General features: G+C 37.7%; 1 protein-coding gene across 1 annotated transcript in view; it reads right to left on the bottom strand.

Annotated features, from left to right (window-relative positions):
* The window catches only part of EPHA3 (EPH receptor A3), a 365189-nt gene that overhangs the window by 118720 nt on the left and 224209 nt on the right, over positions 1-22260 (bottom strand). The window contains exons 4-5 of the mRNA XM_070406036.1: positions 21334-21489; positions 20317-20652 (exon numbers count right to left, since the gene is read on the bottom strand). Of these exons, the coding sequence (XP_070262137.1) occupies positions 20317-20652; positions 21334-21489 (492 nt within the window). The remainder of the gene's footprint in view (positions 1-20316; positions 20653-21333; positions 21490-22260) is intronic.

The following is a 22260-nucleotide window of genomic DNA, read 5'->3' as shown; positions in this document are numbered from 1 at the left end:
CATATGAATTATAAAAAATTGGGGTTTAAGCCAATTGCATCACATCAAAGTAGGGTGTTTCAGAGCTTGAACTCATGTTTCAATATTTATTTTATTTTATTTTTAAAAAGAGTGTCTATTTCTCATAGGTAGAGCAAGATCAGCATGATTATGCTGGAAATGGGGCACAATAATTTATTTAGCACTTCTTTAGCTACACATGCTCTCTCTCATTTTATTTAATCTTCACAACAATCTGTGTATAGTCATTATTATACTATTTTTTTAAAAAAATATCCATTAACTTTAGTTTAATAACTTGCTTCAATTCATCTTTTAAAAAAATTGGTAATGAATGCATTAGTAAACCAAATTTAAAATTTTTAAAAAATAGTTACAAGAGAATCCAAGATGGCAGCCAACAAGACAGCAGGGAGGAAGGGAGTGTGAGTGAGTGAGGGAGTGAGATGGGAGTGTGTGGACATGTCGGGTGTGTGTGTGTGTGTGTGTGAGTGAAGGACAGTTATATTCCACAGGACTTTTGGGGGTTGGTGGCTCAGGCTCCCCTAGCTGGGCAGGCTCTGCTACTGCTGCAATTTCTCCTGGGGTGGTCAGCTCTGCTACAGAGGCCGTGCCATCTTGAAGGGGAGAGCAGCTGTGACTGGGAGCCCAGCCTCACTTCCACCCGGGGAGACCTCATACACCACCCAGAACCCTACAGTCATGCGAGCCAGGGTCCTGCTGCCTTGGCTGTGAACCCATGAACATGAAGATTCCAGCCTCCCTGTCTGCGGGATCCTAAAAAGTTTGTCTGGAGGAGACAAAATCATGGCCAATTAGGGGTGCCCTGTGCCTTCTCATGGAGCAGATAGAAGAAAATAATTAAATTGAATTTGTGAATTAAACACAGCCTGTGAGATGATCTGTGGCCATAAAGGACAGAGGATGCCTGGAGGATGGTAGAATCAGCGACCTGGGCTGGCGAGAGACTTGTGACCACTGGAACTAGAGGGTCAGAAGGAAACTGCACTTTATCAAGACTGCATCCCGTGGGGACATGCATAACACTCTACTGTGGAAGAGGGTTCACAGGGGTGCTGGCAGCCGGGGAATCTAGATCTACCAGCAAGTCCACAGCCATGGAACACTGTGCCCAGAAAGGCAGCCTGAAGTTCTCCCCTGGCCAAGCAGTGCCAGGGGGAGAGAAATGTACAACAGTGTGGTTTCTTTGTCTCTATATTTACCGTGATTTTACTCGCTAAACCCAGTACATAGGATCTTTCAATTACAAACACTCACCGAGGCTGCACTGCATGTGGAGGTGGTTTTGTGGAAGTTGGGGAGCAAAACAGGGAAAGGTGACCAGGAATCCAGCTCTGGGACAGTCCAATCCCTCCAAACCTAAACAGTCATTTTTCTCCTAAAGAGCCAGCCCCTCCTAGCAGTGCAGCTACACCCCAGCCTCGAGCTCTGCAGGAAAACAAGGATTCTGAATATCCCCAGGGAGCCCTCAGAGATTGGGTTGAGGGGCCATTTGGTACCAGAAACTAATACAGCAACACCACCACCAAGAGCCCGTGTCAGAAATAGACGCTTTGTAAATAGGACAGAAAGCAGACAAGCAAACAAAGCGAGCAGATTGACCCCGCCTGCCTAAAAACAAAGCTGTGGAGACAGACCCAGAGAAATGGTGGATTGCTGGGAACTTCAACATGGTGCTGACTACCTAACAGGAAACTGAGAAATGGCAGACAGAACAGTAGAGAGGGATCTTAAACCAGCCCCCATGGGACATTACAACTCAGCTAAAACAAACGACACTTCACTACTTCACTTTTTTAAATTTTTATCTTTTACTTAAGAAAGAAAAGAAAAAAAATTTTTCTTTAATTTATTTTATTTTATTATTTTTATTTATTATTATTTTTAACTTTTTTTGGATTAGTGTTCTACATTCTATTTTTATCATTATTTTACTTTATCTCATTTTTTCCTTTTTGCCAACCTTTTGTTCCTCATTTCTCCCCTTTTCATCCTTTTTCTGTTCTGTTTCTGCTTTAATTTTTCTCTTTCCTTTCTTTTTACTCTTTGTTAGAAATTGATATTTATCTGCTTTATTGATGCATTACTATTATAGTAGTCTCTGTTGGCTTACTCATATATCTAATTTCCTCTCCCCTGCTCCAATTCCATGCACCCTTCACTTTTTTTTCACACTACTAGCCAATTTTTTTATGCTTTTGTTTTTCCTCTCTGCACTTGCTCTCTTCTTCTCTTAATTGTTTAATTAGTTTACTCACAAAACTCAAGCCTATTTGTTCTCTTTTTCCAAAAATAGATGAATATATAGATAGTTAGATCAAAGAAAGGGGATATTTGTTATTTATTGATTATTTTGTTTTTTACTTTTCTTTTTATCTACTCATTCTCTTTCTACCTTCTCTATACTGAACCATGGCCCTTTCCCCATACTTTCAAGTCCTTCACTTTACTTTACTTTACTTTACTTTACTTTACTTTACTTTACTTTACTTTATGCTCTGCCTCTTCAATTCAGTCCCCCCCCATTTTTTTTTTCTGGGTATTTGTTGTTTGCAATTTTTGATTTATTTGTTTTGAGGAATTTTCTTCCCATATACGAGTATTCTTTTCCCCTTCTTTTTTCTTCTTTTTCTTTTCTCTCTTACCTTTTTTCCTTTTCTCAACATCATTTTTGTGATCTTTTCTGTCCCCTAATTCTCTTTTCTCTGGTGGTCTCCTTTATTGGGGTTATTGGTATCATGAATACATTCGTGTTTTGTTCCCTCTGTATCATGTCTTATCAAGTTGTATTTTGTGCCTTTCATTTATTGTGGTAGAGAGTGAGCCACATAACCATACACCCTGAGAGGAGAAAAAATGGGGAGACAAAGAAACATCCCACAAATGAATGGAAAGAAGGATCACCATAAATGGAAGTAACCAATATGGTAGCAAGCAATTTGTCAGAGAAAGAATTCAGAGCAATGACCATAAGGATGATGAAAAGAATGGATGACAAATTCAACAACATGTATAAGAATCAAGAGGAAATGAATAAGAACCAGGAGGAAATGAAGAATGACATAGTTACAGTAAAAAACACAACAGAAAGCATCAACAGTAGACTAGAAGAAGCTGAGGACCATATCAGCAAGGTAGAAGACAAAGTAGGAAAGAACACCCAAGAAAGAGCAGCAACTGGAAAAAAAAATTAAAAAGCAGGAGTAGAGCCTAAGGGAGCTTTGGGACAAAAGGAAATGAAACAATATCCACATAATAGGGGTTTCAGAAGGAGAGAACACTGAACAAAGAATAGAAAACCTGTTTAAATAAATAATGACAGAAAATTTTCCTGATATTGAGAAAAAAACTCACACAAGTTCAAGAAGCACACAGAGTCCCAAACAAGATGAACCCAAGAAGACCAACACCAAGACTTATCATAATTAAATTGGCAAACACCAACGACAAAGTAAGAATCTTAAAGGCTGCCAGAGAGAGACAGAAAGTTACCTATAAGGGATTTCCCATTAGACTAGCAACTGATTTCTCAACAGAAACACATCAGGCCAGAAGGGAATTAAATGAAATATACGAAGTCATGCAAAGCAAAGGACTGAATCAAAGAATACTCTATCCAGGCAAGGTTATGATTCAAAATTGAAGGTGAAATAAGGAGCTTCATAGACAAAAAAAATGGCTAAGGGAGCTTATTACCACTAATCCTCCAATGCAAGAAATGATAAAGGGACTGCTGTAAAAAGAAGAATTAGGAAAAGAAGAAGGAACACGGGCATAAAGAATAAAAATGGTGACAAACAAGTACCTATCAAGAACCTTGAATGTAAATGGATTAAATGCTCCAATCAAAGACATAGGGTAGCTCAATGGATAAGAAAACATGACCCATATATCTGCTATCTACAAGAGACCAACGTCAGAACAAATGAGTCACACAGACTGATAATGAAAGGGTAAAAAAATGCATTTTCAGGTGAATGGAAATGAAAAAAACAGCTGTGGTAGCTACACTTTTATCTGGAAAAATAGACCTCAAAGTGAAGGCCATAACATGAGATAAGGAAGCCCACTTCATATTACTAAAGGGATCAATTCAACAAGAGGATATAACTCTGGTAAACATATATGCACCCAATACAGAAGACCCCAAATACATAAAAAAAAAACAACTTCTGGAAGATATCAAGGGAGAGATCAACAGCAATACAGTCACAGTATGGGACTTTAATACCCCATTGACACCCCTGGATAAATCCTCTAAATAAAAAATCAGCAAAGAAAGAGCAACTCTAAATGACTCACTAGATCAGATAGACTTAATTGAAATCATCAGAACATTTCACCCCAAAGCTACAGAATATACATTCTCCTCAAGTGCACACAGGACATTTTCAAAGATAGACCACATATTGGGACACAGGCAAAGTCTCTTCAAATTCAAGAAGATAGAAATCATATCAAGCATCTTGTCAGATCACAATGGCATTAAATTAGAAATAAACTACAATAAAACAACCACAAAAATTCAAACAACTAGGAGGCTACATAGAAAGCTATTAATCAATGATTGGGTTACCAAAGAGATCAAAGAAGAAATGAAAAGCAATCTGGTAACAAACAACAATGAAATCTATGGGACATAGTGAAAAAAGTTCTGAGATAGAAGTTCATAGCTCTACAGGCCTAACCCTAAAACAAGAAAAAATGGTAATAAAATATCTAATCCTACAACTCAAAGAATTAGAAAGAGAGTGATAAGTAAAGCTCAGAGTAAGCAGAAGGAAAGAAAGATCAGAGTAGAAATAAATGACATAGAGATTTTAAAAATACAAAATATCAATAAAACTAAGAGCTTGTTCTTTGAAAGGATGAACAAGATTAATGAAGATCTAGCCAGGGTCACCAAGAAACAAAGAGAGAGGAGCAAAATAAACAAAACCAGAAATGAAAGAGGTTAAGTAAAAACAGACCCCACAGAAATACAAAGGATTGTGAAAAAATACTATGAACAACTCTACTCCAACAAACTGGGCAACCTAGACAAAATGGATATATTCTTAGAAAAATACAAGCTTCCAAAACTCAATCAGGAAGAATAAAAACAAAACAAAACAAAAGAAAACAAAAAATGGAATAGGCTGATAACTACCAAAGAAATTGAAGCAGTAATCAAAAATCTTCAAGCAAACAAAAGCCCTTGTCCAGATGGCTTTACAGGGGAGCGCTACCAAATATTCAAAGAACTAAAACCTATCCTCCTCACACTATTCCAAAAAATTCAAGATGAAGGCACACTTCAAAGCTCTTTCTATGAAGTCATCAATACCCTACTTCCAAAACCAGATAAAGACACCACAAAGAAAGAAAACGACAGGCCAATATCCCTGATGAACATAGATACTAAAATCCTCAACAAAATCTAGCAAATCAGATCCAGTATTACATGAGAAAGATCATACAGCATGACCAAGTAGGATTTATTCTGGGGATGCAAGGATGGTACAATATGCACAAATCAAAAAATGTGATACATTACATAAACAAACTGAGAGACAAAAATTACATAATCATATCAATCCATGCAGAAAAAGCATTTGACAAAATCCACTACACTTTCTTGATAAAAACTCTCAGCAAAGTGGGAATAGAGGGATCATACCTCAACAAAATAAAAGCTTTATATAACAAACCTACAGCCAACATCTACTCAATGGGCAAAAACTAAAACCATTTCCCCTAAGAACAAGAACAATACAAGGATGTCCACTTTTACCACTCCTGTTCAACATAGTACTGGAAGTGCTAGCCATAGTGATCAGATAAGAAGAAGAAATAAAAGGCATCTAAATTGGAAAAAAAAAGAAGTAAAACTGTCATTATTCACAGATGATATATTGTACATAGAAAACCCTAAAGACTCCATCAAAAAACTACTAGAATTAACAAATGAATTCAGCAATGTAGCAGGAAAAAAAATTAACACCCAGAAATCTATGGCTTTTTTAAACACCAATAATGAACTCACAGAAAGAGAGACTAAAAACAAAAACAAACAAACAAACAAACAAAAAGTCCCATTTACCATTGCACAAAAAAAATTAAGATACCTAGGAATAAACTTAACTAATGAGATAAAAGACTTGTACTCACAAAACTATAGGACATTGAGAAAAGAGATGAAGACATAAATGGAAGAACATACCGTGTTCATGGATTGGTAGAATCAACATCATTAAAATGTCCATACTACCAAAAGCAATCTATAAGGTCAATGCAATCCCCATTAAAATACCAACGCCATGTTTCAAAGATCTAGAACAAACTCTCCAAAAATTCATCTGGAATAAAAAAAGACCCCTAATAGCTTCAGCAATCCTGAGAAAGAAGAACAAAGTTGGAGGGGTCACAAACCTGATATCAATCTTTATTACAAAGCCACGGCTCTCAAAACTTCCTGCTACTGGCACAAGAACAGACATATAGACCAATGGGACAGAATAGAGAACCCAGAAATCGACCCAAGCCATTATGCTCAATTAATATTTGATAAAGGAGGCAAGAACATACAATGGAGTCAAGACAGTCTCTTCAATAAATGGTTCTGGGAAAATTGGTCAGATACATGCAAAAAAAAAAAAATGAAACTAGATCACCAACTTACACCATACACAAAAATAAACTCAAAATGGCTAAAGGACTTAAATGTAAGACAGGAAACCAAAAAAAAAAAATCCTACAAGACTCTATAGGCAACAAAATAGCAGACATATGTAGTAGCAATATCTTTATCGACACAGCTCCTAGGGCAAGGGAGACTAAGGAGTAAATAAACAAATGGGAATACATCAAAATAAAAAGTTTCTGCACAGCAAAAGAAACCATCAACAAAACAACAAGAAAACCCACTGCATGGGAAAACATATTTGCCAATGCTATTTCAGATGAGGGTTTAATCTCCAAAATTAACAGAGAACTCATACAACTTAACAAAAGGAAGTTAAATGATCCAATCAAAAAATGGGCAAAGGACCTAATAGACATACAGAAGGCCTAGAAACATATGAAAACATGCTCAAAGTCACTAATCATCTGAGAGATGCAAATCCAAATAACATTGAACTACCATCTCACAAGTCAGAATGGCTATGATCAACAAAGGACAAGTGCTGGCGAGGATGTGGAGAAAAAGGAACACTTGTGCACTGCTGGTGGGAATGCAGACTGGTACAGCCAGTGGAAGACAGTATGGAGTTTCCTCAAAAATTTAAAAATGGAACGCCCATTTGACCCAGTGATCCCACTTCTAGGACTATATCCAAGAAACCAGAAACACCAATCAGGAAGGATATATGCACCCCTATGTTCATAGCAGCACAATTTACAATAGCTAAGATTTGGAAACAACCTAAGTGCCAATCAGTAGATGAGTAGATTAGAAAACAGTGGTACATTCTACACAATGAATACTATGCTGCTGTAAAAAGGAAGGAACTCCTACCATTTGCAACAGCTTGGATGGAACTGGAGAGGATTATGCTAAGCAAAATAAGCCAGTCAGAGCAAGAAAATATCACATGATCTCACTCACATGTGGGATATAATGAACAACATAAAGTGATGAACAAAAATAGATTCAGAGACTAAGAAACACTGAACAAACCGTCCAACCTCAAAGAGAAGGCGGGGGAGGGACTGTAAGAGATCAACCAAACGACTTGTATGCATGCATATTAGCAAAACAAATGGACAAGGACACTGGGGCAGTGCTTGTCCTGGAGGGTTGGAGTGGTGGTGTGGGGGTCAATCAGAGAAAGGGTGACATATGTAATACTTTAAACAATAAAAGAAAACAGGGGGGGGAAATACAGGAAAAAAATAGTTACAAATATTAAGTGGCAACACCTGGATTTTCTTTTTTTTTTTTTTAAATATATTTTATTGATTTTTTACAGAGAGGAAGGGAGAGAGATGAGAGTTAGAAACATCGATGAGAGAGAAACATCGATCAGCTGCCTCTTGCACATCTCCTACTGGGGATGTGCCCGCAACCCAGGTACATGCCCTTGGCCGGAATCGAACCTGGGACCTTTCAGTCCACAGGCCGATGCTCTATCCACTGAGCCAAACCGGTTTTGGCTACCTGGATTTTCTAACTGGACTTTTGACACCTCTCTTACCTCCTTGACACACGTTCCAGAACTTCCTGCTCTAACATACAGACTCCCTTTTAAAGCTATGTCTTGGACAAAATTGTGACCAGAGACAGATTTTCTTTCTATTGGTTCATTTTAATTATTTGCTTTGCGATTGGAATGAAAATGAAAACCAGTTATAGTGGATGCTAACAAATTGTCAAGATAAATACTTTTAAATTAACAGTGATTAAATACAATCTTTCAAAGCTACATTAGAAGTTTAGGGATTGGATAAATAACTTCCCAATAAAGCAACTGAGATTTCAAGTACATATGAATATTGCTCAGATCGTGTGAAATTTTGATTTTAAAAAAGTCATACAATCTGTGCTTTAGGCAGCCAGCATCTTACTAGAGGCCTGATGCATGAAATTCATGCAAGGGGCTCAGCCCTTGCAGCCCCGGCTTCTTCCGGAAGGATGTCTGGAAGGAAGTCAGGAAGATCATTCATCTGTCCGGTCTAATTAGCATATTACACTTTTATTATTATAGATCTAGCCGTCTTACAGATTTACTTATTCAATCTCACATATATTTTATGCAAACCCTCTCCTTCCTGAGCCATAATAAGAAGAATATTCTAATAGTAAAGGCCAGGAATTTTTGAGTTATGTATTCATGGACAAAAGGATTAACCACTTCTAGTTGTTTAAACTTGTTATAAGGATTAAATGAGATAATAATGCAATAGATGTTAGGCCAATGCTAACCTTATCAAGATGACTTAGGTCAGCACATATTACTGATGAAGCAGGGTAGAAATATGAGCTTCCCGTCTTTGAGCTTTGGCATCCTTTGGCTTGGTGTGAATATTATAGAATTTTAGGGTCCTCACAGTTCTTTTAATTTGTATACTATTGCAACTTTTTTATGGCAGATGACAATAAAGCCCTTTGAGGAAGGGATGCCCTTTTCAATTTAGTCATGGTGCTATATTTACAAGATTAAAGAATCAGAATTCTGGGCTATATCACAGTTATTAACAGTGAGATAATACTTTTGGAGAAACTATTATATGATAAAATAGCCTGAACTGTAGTAGTAAGATTTTTGTTTTTGAGGACAGAGAATATTTTCTTTCTAAATGTTTGCATTTGTTTAATGTCACAATTATTGTACATATTGCTATTCTCCAAGGACTTATATTTAACTTAACTTTAAAGGAATGAGACAAATTTAAAAATAAATTATATAGATAAAGATAAGTTTTTATATTTACCATGTTTGATACTAAAATTTTTCTGTTGGGAAAAAATGAGAATACGAAATATTTCTGTCTAATACGTATCTTTTGCTCTTGAAAGATGCAGTGAAGATGTCACAAGTTAGCATTAAGTGGCTATTTCTTTCTTAATGTGCAGGTGCTTTAGTTAACACCATATTTCCTCCCCTAGTTCAGGATGTCATGAGTACCCTTTAGGAGAAGCCAGCAGGAAAAGAGTAGCCGTATCTATGGGGCGCATGTCTGCTCCATTAATGGTAGTGGTTTTAAAGGTAAGAAATTAAGTTGAGACAGTAATTCAGTAGATCCTGGAAGTCTCCAAACTGTCCCTATTTGCTGGTGTTCCATACAGTTGTGGCTTTAAGCCCCTGTAAAGGTTCTGAATAGCTGTCAGGACAATGGATGGTTCTGCTTGTGTTCAGCTTATTGCTCATACTGTGCATATGTACTATGGCTCCACACCACAGTGTGATGGCTGAAAGGCATCATTAATGTGTTAAACGATGTGGAATGCTTCAGGCACACTATGACATGTCACTACAGAGTGATAGTCCCAGATGCACAGGTAGCTGCCTCGATTACAAATCAAGAGGGGAGAAGCTAAATTACTACACAAGTTAAATGCACCAGGAAAATATGTGTAGCCACATGAAATCTCTGGGCCTGATTCAGACCTTACTTGTTTGTTGAGAGAAATAAAATGTTGACTTTAATTCTTAGGATTAATTAATCACAAAAGTAAAAGAAGGGGAAAAGTCATCTGAGTACATTACTAGCGTCTTATCTCTATTGTTTCACAGTTGATTTTCATTATGTGTTAACATTCTGATTTGCTACACTCATGTTACCAAACATCTTCCTTCACATTCGGAGAAAGAATCTATAATAATAAAAGCGTAATATGCTAATTAGACCAGACAGCCGAACGACCTTCCGGACATCCTTCTGGACAAAGTTCAGGAACGACCAGTGGGCAGGGGGTGGGGCCAGCGAGCCTGCGCCACCAGGGCAGCCATGGTGGTCTTGGAGCCCCCCCTTCCACAGAGGCAGTGGGAGAGGAGGCTGCATGGGCCTGGGCCTGGTCCTGGTCCTGGTGCTGCCCCTTGCTCAGAGGCCATGGGAGAGGCAGTGCTGGGAGTGGGCCCACCCTGCCGCCTGTCCCGGCACTGCTCCTTCTGCAGAGGCAGAGGGAGAGGCCGCTGCATGGCCTGGTCCCTGCATCGCCCCATTCACAGAGGCGGGGGGGAGGCAGAGGGCGGAACAGTCCCAGAGCCTCCTCAGAGGCAGTATGGGGCACGACCGCGGAGACTCAACCTCCCACGGCCCCTGCCCTGGCCAGCCCGGACCCAGATCACACCCCTACCAGTGGGTAGGGGGTGGGGCCAGCGCTAAGGAGCAGTGAGCCCGGCTTCTGGTTGAGCGACACTCTTACCCCCCAACCCCGCTCATCCAGAAGCCAGGCTCATGGCTGGCAAGCGCAACTGAGCTGGCATGAACCTCTCCCACCTCCACAGCGGGCAGGCAGTAAGGAGTGAGGGGTCCTGGACTGTGAGAGCCCCGGACTGAGAGAGGGATGTCTGAGTGCCAGCTTAGGTCCAATCCCCAGGGGATCCTGGACTGCAAGAGGGCACAGGCTGGGTTGAGGGACCCCTCCTCCCAAGTGCACAAATTTTGTGCACCAGGCCTCTAGTCACATATATTTTTCTGACATCTGCTTTTCTTCCAGGGAACATAATTACATGGCAGCACATGATTCTTTAGAGACTACACCAATATATGTCCATGGTTTAAGAGCAGATCCAGATTAAGATCTTTTCTATATTTATTTATTTATTATTTATTTATTGTTAATCCTTACCTGAGATTATTTTTCCCATTGCTTTCCAGAGAGAATGGTAGGGAGGGAGAGAGGAAGGCCAAAGAGAAGGGTAGGGAGGAGAAGAGAGAGAGATAAACATCGATGTGAGAGACACATGGACTGTTTGCCTCCCACACAGGTCCAGACCTGGGCAGGAGTAAACCCACAACACAGGTACTTGCCCTTGACCGGAAATCCAACCCGGGCCCCTTCAGTGCCCTGGGCTACACTCTAACCATTAAGCAATGCTGGTCAGGGCTCTACCTTTATTTTTAAACTAGAGGCCCAGTGCACGAAATTCATGAATGGGTAGGGTCCCTAGGCCTGGCCGGCAATCAGAACCAATCGGGGCCTTCTGGCTGCTGGCCAGGGCCTTCCTTTGTTCTGTGCCACCCCCAGGTGATCAGGGCATGTCATAGCAAGTGATTGAACTCCTGGTCTCCCAGTCGAACTCCCAAGGGGACACTTTGCATATTAGCCATATATATATATATATATATATATATATATATATATATATATTTTTCCTTAAATATAAATAAATATATATATATATTTCCTTCTTCAGAAATGGGCAAAATTGCCTGGATGTCTTTGACAGGAGGCATTCCTCTGTCATATCTATGTTATTTCTAAATCCCAACAGAACAACAAGGTGGAAAGAAGAAATATATTTAAAAATCAGGAATATAAAATTATTTAGAAATATCAGCTTTATCAATGTAAAAAAAAAAATAGAGTGTGTTCTAAACTTAACCAAAGAGCTCTGATAGTTTAGGATTTATTTTTAAAAATGTGCATTGTTGATTCAAGATTTTTCAAAAATTTATATTTATTTTTCCACTAATGGATTCTTTTATTTTGTTCTGTGAAATAACTGACCACAAAATCATAGGTAAAAAAACTTTCTAAAATTGTTTATAAAAAAGTGAGTTGTTAAAGGTCCTCCCAAAATTATTGATTAACTAGTGGCCCGGAGCACAAAATTTGTGCACTCGTGGTGGGTTGGGGGGTTCCCCCAGCCTGGCCTGTGCCCTGTCACAGTGCGAGAGCCCCATGATCCATCGCCCCAAAGTGGCAGGCCCCTCCCACCCACCTGGGGCTCCTTGATGGATTGCCCCAAAGAGGTAGGCCAGAGCCAGGGGAGCCCTGCGGACCCCCCAGCCAGGCCCGCAGCAGAGGGGCCTCTCTGCATTCCTGCTGACCCTGTCCCCGACACTGCAAGTCCCTGCCCACCTGCGCCTGCTGCACACTCAGCCTGCTGATAGGTCGTTACTATGACAGTGTCCTGACCAATTTGCATATTACCCTATTATTAGTATAGATGAAATTTTTAATAGTACTGAAGTTTTGAATTATAGTCCCAGAATCACAAAAAATAAACAAAAAAGAAAAAAGTTATGATTGAGTTACTAATTCAAAACTTTCACTTGGTGGATGGTAATAGTTGACCAGAAAAATAAAAAAAAGATTTGCCTTTGATCATCAAATTCAATGCATGAGAGAGGCTATTCAGTCTAAAGTTGAGTAAGGAATGTTTTTATTATATCATGTAGACTAAATGCTGTCCTTCTTTGAATAAATCAGTGATCCTTCAATAGGAAATCTAAATGAAAATAAAATGTATTCTCTTTGTTTTAATTAACAGTATCTATTAGTTATTTTTCAATGGGGTGACAACTGTGAAATTCTTGGAGTAAGATCAAGCACCTTAGAAAGTCCTACCAATAAGAGTTGGTTCCCTTTCCCTTCATATTTTTGTATCTGACTTAATTCACAGCTAATGGTTAATTTATTCATTATTATAGATAGGAACTATATTACTGATAGAATATAAAGGCAATCAGAATATCAATTTGTTTTTGCTAAAGGGACATTAGTGGAATAACTAATAAAAGTTGACTAATATCTGAAGATGAGCTCATAGTATGAAGCAATGTTAATGTCCTGATGTTGATAAATGTATTAAGGTTATGTAAAAGAGAGTGATTGTTTTCAGAAATACACACTGCATTATTTAGGAGAAAAAGTGGCATAATATCTGCAATTTATCCTCAAGTGGTTAATGAATAAATAATATCTAGATAGAGAAGAAGATGGGGGAGTGCTGCGGTCCATCCCCAGCAGGTCCAGGGATCCCCAAAGGTGTGGACGGAGTCGGCGAAGAAGGAATGACACGGAGATAGTGTCCTGTTGTCTTGTTACATCTGTATTTATACCAGTTGATTTTAATCCTGTCAATTTCTATTGCAAAGGTTAGGGCGTTTCTTATCTCCATTCCAGGGAGTAAAGATTATGTAGCTTAAGCGTGATTGTTTGTAGTTAAAGTGATTAACTACCCGCCTGGCACTTCGTTAAGAGGTTTTATCCCCTCCCTAACTTCAGGGAAAAATCCCTACCTGGAAAAACAACCTTTCTTGGAGAGGTGACCTTGGTTAGAACACATAGCGCTAAGGGTAGCAAACATATTAAGAACAGTATGCCATATATGCCAGGTCCCTTGAAACATATGCTGTGCAGATGTTTCTTCTCTGCAGCGACTGTGTCAAGCAGCAAGGATGGACCGGCTCCCGGCAGGGCAGGGAATGATAAAGTAAATGTAGTTAAATATTAACATTAAAAAAAATCTGGGTGAATTGTACATTATGTGATACGGTACTATTTTATAACATTTTGCAACATTTTCATACATGTAAACAAATCAAAATTTTGCAACATTTTCATACAAGTAAACTAAACTCATGCATTCAGAACTCCAATAAGGTAAACGGAAAGAAGAGGGAAAGTTCCATTCACTCCAGGGAAGTATCAGAGTCGGGGTAATCTTCATAGAGGAAAAAACAGTTTTAAATGTAAAGTATTAACTTCAAAAATTATACATAAGAATTATATTTATGGACTCCATTTCCTGCTCTTTTCAAGATTAAGCATCTTAAAACAGAGATTAATTTAGACTACTCCTCCACTGAATATGTGTATCTGTATTCAATATCTGACTATCTACCATTGAAGTTGCTTGGCCTTCCATGACTATTCTTACCCCTTAACAAGATCTGTTTTCTTTTCTCAGCCTGGCCTTACTGTGACCCAAACAACTTGGCTCCAATATTGTGATACATATACTTTCCTTCCTTCATACCTATCTACTTATTTTTATTCCTCAAAGTACATCTAAACTCTTCAAAGTTTTCCTTAAAATCCTTAACTGCCACTTTTCTACCCATTTAATTACATAATGTCTTATGTAGGTTTATTTTATTTTTTTTAAGTATATACTTAGATTGTAAATTTATGTGTGGTTCAGGCATATATTATGTGAAAATACAAAAAGCATTTAAATATGTTTGTTGATCCATTAAATCTTTCTACAAATATCTCAGTGGAAAGAAGATGCTGGGTGGTAAGATATTTTTATTTAAATGAATATATTTCAGTTCCAACTCTCTTTTATCTTGGCAACTCAACATAATTTAAAGAAGACTATTTATTATAAGTTGTGGCATTATTTATTTATAAATGTTATAACTAGAAATTTAAAAATCTAACAATAAATGTGGAGGAAAAGGTAAGAAAATTCAAAATAATTAAAAAATCAGCAGTATGTGAGAACTTCTTAAAAATGGAAGATAAACCATACATTATTCCTGATATTAAAATCTGGTAAACTGTGGGAAATGGTGGTCTTAGTTGTAGAGAGGGGAAAAAATAAGGAGAAAAAGTGGTTTCAGGAAGAACATATTTTAATTTTCAAATGATGAAAATTTCCATTAGACAATCTTTCAGCCATTCAGTAAACATTTGAGTCATTACAAGGTGCTAGAAGGCATTGTTCTAAGTCTGAGAAACACAAATGTGAATATCAAATGAGGCCCCGGCCTTATAAAATTTAACATAAAGACAAAAATAGGAAATTATGACTGTTGTCAGAAGGGGACTTGCTGAGCAGAAACCAAACTGCCTTATGAATGAGAGAAGAAAAGGGGAAGTAAGAATTACTTTATTTAAAAAAATAATCTTAGATTGCAAATTTGGAGAAAAATAGGATGAAATTTTGAAGACTCAAACAACTTATAATGCACTCACACACTTAATGTGTGCTGTTATTGCTTCTGCTGTGATTTCAGTCTAGATGAAGAAAAACCTATGTGACATAAAATGCAAGGATTCTAGAAGGTGAGGAGAGAGCACTTTCTTTACAGAGTCACAAGTCAATGGAAGTTAGGGAGTGCAGAAGGGGAACTTAGATTGAAAGAAGGGGAATGGTCTGGCATTTTCGTTTCCCTCTTAAACTTTATGGTCTTAATAAGTTAGGATGTAAGAGGAAAAACACACTCCTGTGTCCCCTTCCTTTTAATACTCCATTCACAGAACACTTCACTTATGGTCACCAAGTATGTGGGGATTTTTTCCACACCAAGCAATTCTACAAAACCAGCTGGGTGTCCTACAACTACAATTCAATCAGTTCTGACACTGTTTACCTGATTCTCTTGCCCCCCTTTCAGATGCCAATCTCAAGTCCAGGTTGTTATCTATACTTCTTATCCACCAGGAATAAAAAAGGAGAGTCCCACAAACTTCTCCCTAGGTTCAATTAATTTGCTAGAGCAGTTCAGAGAACTCAAGAAAACATTTTACTTAAGAAATCGTCAGTGTATTATAAAATAATACAACTCAGGAAGACACAGATGGAAGAAATGCGTGGCACAAGGTATGGGACAAGGGGAACAGAAGTTCCATGCTTCCTCTAGGCCTATCACATACCAGCATCTGTATGTATTTGCCAACCTAGAAGATTTCTGAACGCCCTCCTTTGGGCTTTTCAGGAGGCTTCATTGCTTAAGCATGATTGATTGAATCATTGGCCATAGTTGCTTGAACTCTAACTTCAACCCCTTGCCCCTTTCCACAAGTGCATAGGAGGTGGGGCTGAAAGTTTCAATCTTATCATTACAGGGTTTGATTCCACTGACAACCAGCCCCTATCCTCAGGGGTTTTCCAGTCACTTCAATAACATTAATTCAGGTGTGTTTGAAAGAGATTGTTATGAATAACAAAATATACCTTAATTGCTTTGATCACTTAGGAAATTCCAAGAGTTTTAGGAACTGTGTGCCATAAACTAGCAAATATCTATTTACTACTATAAATTTGCTTCACAGAGAAAATAAAATGATCTTTGCAAAATGAAGGAGTGAAAAGTGGGATTGGGTTGAGGGAAGAGGAGAGGAGATGGGGAGGACCTCTTACAGAATACCCCTAGGAAATCCTGTGATATATGACTGAGAAGCAAGGACCAAGTTTATTGTGGATGGCATAGGTTATAGTAGATTTTCCCAGCAAAGCTCCTGCCTGTCTTGAAGGCAGCGTTTATTTTTGTAGCCACATGCAGGAGCATAGAATTTGAAAGTGTTGTGGAGTTGGGAGACTTAAGTGAAAGTTTGATCTCATGATGAAATGCTGAAGAAGCTTCTCAAATCTCAGTTTTTTCAGCTGTAAAACCAAAGTGGGAGTAGACCTCAAAATGGAATGCTCATAAATTTTCTATGAGTGTCCCCATTCTAATCTGAGTTCATTATATGTTATAAGGTAATAGGGGGAAAAGCAGGTTTTATGATGAGAATAAACAGAGCTGTATGTTCCACTAATGTTCTAGGATGACTGGTTTCAGAACTGAAAGGTAAATATACTCATTCAAGGAAGAAAACATGAAGTAGAAATTCATACGAAGTTATAACTTTATAGATTTTTGTTTTGCAATCAGCAATTCTTTCTGCACGTGTTTGACTGATGGTTTCACAAATACCATTTTTATGTAGAGGCCATGCTTTTAATCTCACTGACATACTTTGTGAAAGTTCAGAGAGCTGAGAACTAACATCAGACTTTACAGCATAATCCACTACAATGTAGAGGTGCCTTGTCATGTGCTCATCACATGGCTTTTACGATATAATCAAGAGAAATAGTAACAAGCTCCTCTCACAAACTAGATTAAAAGGGACACACTCACATTTCCCCTTCATGGCCATGTCAAAGATAGAGTAGGAGGAATTTAAACTTTATGGCATCATATCTGTCACAGGCATATCTATCTGGTAATATGGAGCTCATTTTTCAAGGCTATAAGTCCAATAACCTTCACAAGAACAAAAATAAAGCAAAAACAAAGAAACACTCTCTGGAGAAATGCATTGCTTCTAATCTTGTTTATGGATCTTAACTGTGGGGGTTTGAAGATGGAACAAAGACCTCTATCTCCCCAGGCACACACACAAAAAAATACATATACCCAGAAATAAATATCAAATGCCTAGTTATGCATATTGTAGATAAATTTGTGATTAAAAAAAAGGGAGTTGGTTTAGGAAGAGTAACTGATATCATCCCTGTTGAAGCTCTGCCTTGCACTGTGATTTGTACCTGGGAAGGCCAAAGCATCAACCCCATTTATTTTGAATATCTTGGCTTGCACTTGATCACCACTGTACCTATATTCATTCATTGTACATACCTGGGAGTATTTAGTTCTAGATAAATGTGTTGTCTGAAAGCCTGAGGCTGATGATGAGGTAGAATATAGGGAGTTCTTGCTTATTTTGTCTATGTTTCTGTTTGACTTAGGAGATAATTATAATACAAATTGATGCTCCCATTTTAAACAAGGTACTAAATCAGCATGAAATATAGGATTTGGGAAAGCCATTTGCCACATAATTATAATTTCTTAAAATTCCTGTGTTCCTTGCATATGAGAAGCTATAATCATGTGCTACATGCCAATAACATTACTCTTCCCTCCCCCCCATGGGAGATAGTTAAATAAAGTTAAGTAACAAATTTTTAAATATTATTAGTTTCAAAGTTTAAATATCATTAACTGATATTTAAACAAAATCAGCAAAGCAAAAACTTATGTTTGTTGATCTGGGATCTAGCTTCAAGTGGGAGAAATTACAGATCCCAGGAAGCAAGATTAAAATAATAAATCTGTGAACTTCCTTTAAAAGTCATGTCTTATCAACAAATACAGTTTATTTATCATCATGAAACCACTAAAAGTGTATGATTTTCATCAGCAGAAAGAATAGAAGCAAAGTAGGAATGCAAGAGGGGTTTGGAATCAGAAAGAGACACATTTGAGAATGTATCAGAGGTTATATTCAAAATATTTATCAACTAGAATTTCAGGGACATAGACTCCTCAAGAGGGAGGAGTTCCAGGACAGGAATCTAGAAACCCCTCTTATGCCAGGATTTACACTTTTAGTTGGTGGATTATGGGGGGGGGGGGTGTTTATGGGGTAGACCTGAAATACTGGGTTTAGGAGCCTACTCGGGGTACTGGAGGAATTAACCAGAAGAGATGTATTTCTATACTAACCTGCAGAAGTACTTAGAACTACTTCTAACCAATATGGAAGTAGTGCAACATTTTAACAAGTGCTGACATGCTGTATATATTGGCCCTTGGATGACATCTATTCATTGCTTGCCCTTAGTAGTTTAACCTTACTGAACCAGCCAAGTGAGAGAAATGAAAGTGATGAGTTTTTCTGAGTAGTTATTGGTTTGCTCTACAACCTCTTCCAGCTGAAGGAGAACTTAGTCATCTCTCCTTTCTCTTTTCCTCAGGCATCCAGTATACATATCCCCAGAGCAAGGGCAAATCCCACTACAGAGCAGAGGGACTTCCAGAATTTCAGCCACATGCAGAAAAGAAGCAGAGTTTGCATTCCATCCTGACTTCCGCTCAGGGGTTAACCCACCTGGGAGGTGATTCAAGAATATGTAATTCTGCAGTTCAGGGCGCATGCTGTCTCTTCCTTTCCCCCTTTTTTTTTGCTCCAATGTTTATTTGTGCATAAATGATACAATAATATCTTTGCATTGAACTTTCTGAAATGTATTCTTAATTATGATATCTAATAGCAACAATTATGCATATAAATATCTCTCAGCTTAACTTTGCCCAAGTTTTGTTGGTTCCAAAGGAAACTTTAATATGCATTTATCAGTTTTCTACATTGAAGAAGTGAGTCTTATCCCAAAGGAGTATCATTGTTATGTCTCTGTATACTCTGCAAAGTCTAACACGTCTATATGTTTGAAAGACTCACAACTAAAATCCCATAAATAATTTTGAACATCAATTTGTTAAAAAAAAACTGTAAAAATGTCACACGAATTATCAGAGAACTAGAAAACACATAGAAGATTTAATGAGTGATTGAAAGAGTAAGATGTGGTAGCGGTAAATAGAAATGTTGTGGATGTAAGACAAAGAAAGATGAGAAATTTGTTTGCTTATTTCCTTTTTCCAATTCCACGTCAAAGGGCCTTTGCTTACTGCCTTTGCTTGATGTAGCATTTTTTTTTTTAATTAGGAAAATATTGTCAGTGGAAAATAGTTGGTGAAATTTAGCCTAAGAAATTTGTTTTTAGATCAGTGCTTCTAAATGTTCTTCACCAAGACCTCTTTTCACTATGCTTCTCCACAAATTTCATATTTTAATTTTTAAATGAAAATTGTAGCTATTCAATAAAATAGTTTTTCCTTATTTTTAATTAATCAGAGAATTATAACTTTCTAAGCAAAATACTCAGATCTTCTGATGATCATAAAATAACTGAATAACAACATAAAAATCTGATATAATTGTAACTAAGGTAAAGATACTTCAAATTTAAAAATACCCTACATAATCTTTTCACAGCTAAATATCAATGTCTAAATTCTTTGAAATATGAAAATGCTTCAGTCAGAACCACACATACCATCTCCAGAGCCCCAACTATTTAAAGATTCCAAATTGGATAGCCATGGATTAAACTAATTTAAAATAATCTAACAAATATGATTCATTCTTATTTGAAGATTGAATTATTCAATGTACCATAACTGTCCAAAAGTGATAGAAGAGAAAATCCTGAAGTCCTTTCAAATCTTTGTCTTCCCACCCTTTCTTCCCCTCTCTGTTAAGACTCTTAATTGACTCTGAGATGCAAAAGTACTCACCGGCCTGATTAGTTGTGATGCTGACTGCAGCAAACTGTCGTGGTGGTGAGCTCAGCTCTGACACCCCGTTAATGGCATCGATTTCAAAGGTGTAGTTAGTGTGTGCCAGGAGATCTGTCACTGTCACGGTGGTGTTGGTGAGTCCAAACTGTCGAGGGAGGAAGCGAACATTTGGGCTGCATGGCTCACACTGTCTTACATTCCACCCACATTTTTTACATATGATGTTGAAGGTAACATCTTTCCGGCCTCCTGTGTCCAGGGGCCAACTCCAGTCCAGGATAACCGAGGTCTCGTTTATATTAGAGATAACATTTCTTGGTGCAGATGGAGGTCCTGCAAAGTAGTTCAACAAAGATTAATGAGCCTCACTTCTGGATTCTACTACAAGGGAAAGAGATAGCTTACAATGGGACTGAAAGAGGTAAATAACCATCTTGTCTTTATTACATATTTTAATTTGTCCTTAGAGAATCCATGAGATTATAGACATGGATTCAAGAGCACTGTTCTCTCCAAGCTATGGGTGAGGGAGATGTGACTCAAGGTTGAATATGCATTCAGAAAGTCCAACAAAGGTATTTACCATTAAACTCAATGCCCTTGTGAATAGTTATGAAATCTGTAGTGTTACTTTTATAAATCTTAGTCCTCTTCCTGATGACCTATGACCAACATGTAGCAAGAGGGAATCGAAATGCAAAAATACAAATCCCATACTTATAATCTCCCCTATCCTGTCTAATAAAAAGCAAAATCTAAAACAAGATACAGAGAGTTTTGGGTAGGTGCAGTAGGTGCTTTATAAATCAATTCATGTGATAAATGTTGCATTTGTGGTGAGCCAAGCATGGAGAGTGAAGCAGAGAAAGCTCTCAATTTGCACATGGGTAGCACAAGTAAATGGGCCAAATGCTTAAAAACAAACAAAATACAAGAAACAAAAAACCAACAATAACAAAATAACAAACAAAATAAAACAAACATGGATGCATGGGTTGCAGCAAAACTACTCACGGGTACAAGCCATGGATGGAGGGTCTTTGTCTGCTCGGAAGTAATTATTCTCACACCTGCAGTTCATTGAACCATCTTCCTGAGTAGAACTGTGAGGTGGGCACTTAGCGCACTTCATGTTACCATCCGCAGCCTTGTAGAAACCGGGTTGACAAGCTACAAACAAAATAACTCTTTTAATATTCTGTAACTGTTTTGAAAACACATTTTTAAAAAATATGTTAAACAGAGTTTAGGACGTTAGGGCATGCATTCACTCTGAATCAAAATTCATTTTTCCTTCCAGCCTTTACAGAAGCAAATAACATGGCCCAGTGTAGTTTCTCCACAATATACATTTGAATTTGCACCAAATGTTAAAGAAAAAAACACACACCCACAAGATTTAGATTATTTTGGCACCAGGGTGTGATGAAATTTCCAGCTCATGTTTTCACAGCTTTACTTGGCATTGGAATATTTGTGGAGAAAATAAAGCAAAGCCATGTCATCATGTAGCCATTCCCTTTTAAAACATGATGCAATGTGTACACGATCTGCACTACAGTTAGCACCGTCATTGTGAGCATGTGAAACACAGACTTCATTCTTATATTATTACTTATTAATTATATGGTAATGGCTTAAAATAAAGAGTGAAATATAGCTCCTGTCTATATCTCAAATACATAAGGAGGTACAATTTCCATTTAAATAAATATATTTCCTTTCCCATATCTCAAACATAGGGTGGTACAATTTTTATTTAAACTGACATACTTGTGAATTGTTATTAGATTAATGCTTTTTATTTTGTTTATTTTTTAAATATTTTTTTTATTAATTTCAGAGAGGAAGGGAGAAGGAGAGAGAGATAGAAACAATGATGAGAGAGAATCATTGATTGGCTGCCTCCTGCACGCCCCCTACTGGGAATTGAGCCTGCAA

This window comes from Myotis yumanensis, unplaced genomic scaffold, assembly GCF_028538775.1.
Source record: "Myotis yumanensis isolate MYYU_CA2020_CCGP unplaced genomic scaffold, mMyoYum1.0.hap1 SCAF_2, whole genome shotgun sequence".
NCBI lineage: Eukaryota > Metazoa > Chordata > Mammalia > Chiroptera > Vespertilionidae > Myotis > Myotis yumanensis.
The sequence above is the reverse complement of the archived record's forward strand: the minus strand, read 5'-3'. Positions and strand labels throughout refer to the sequence as shown.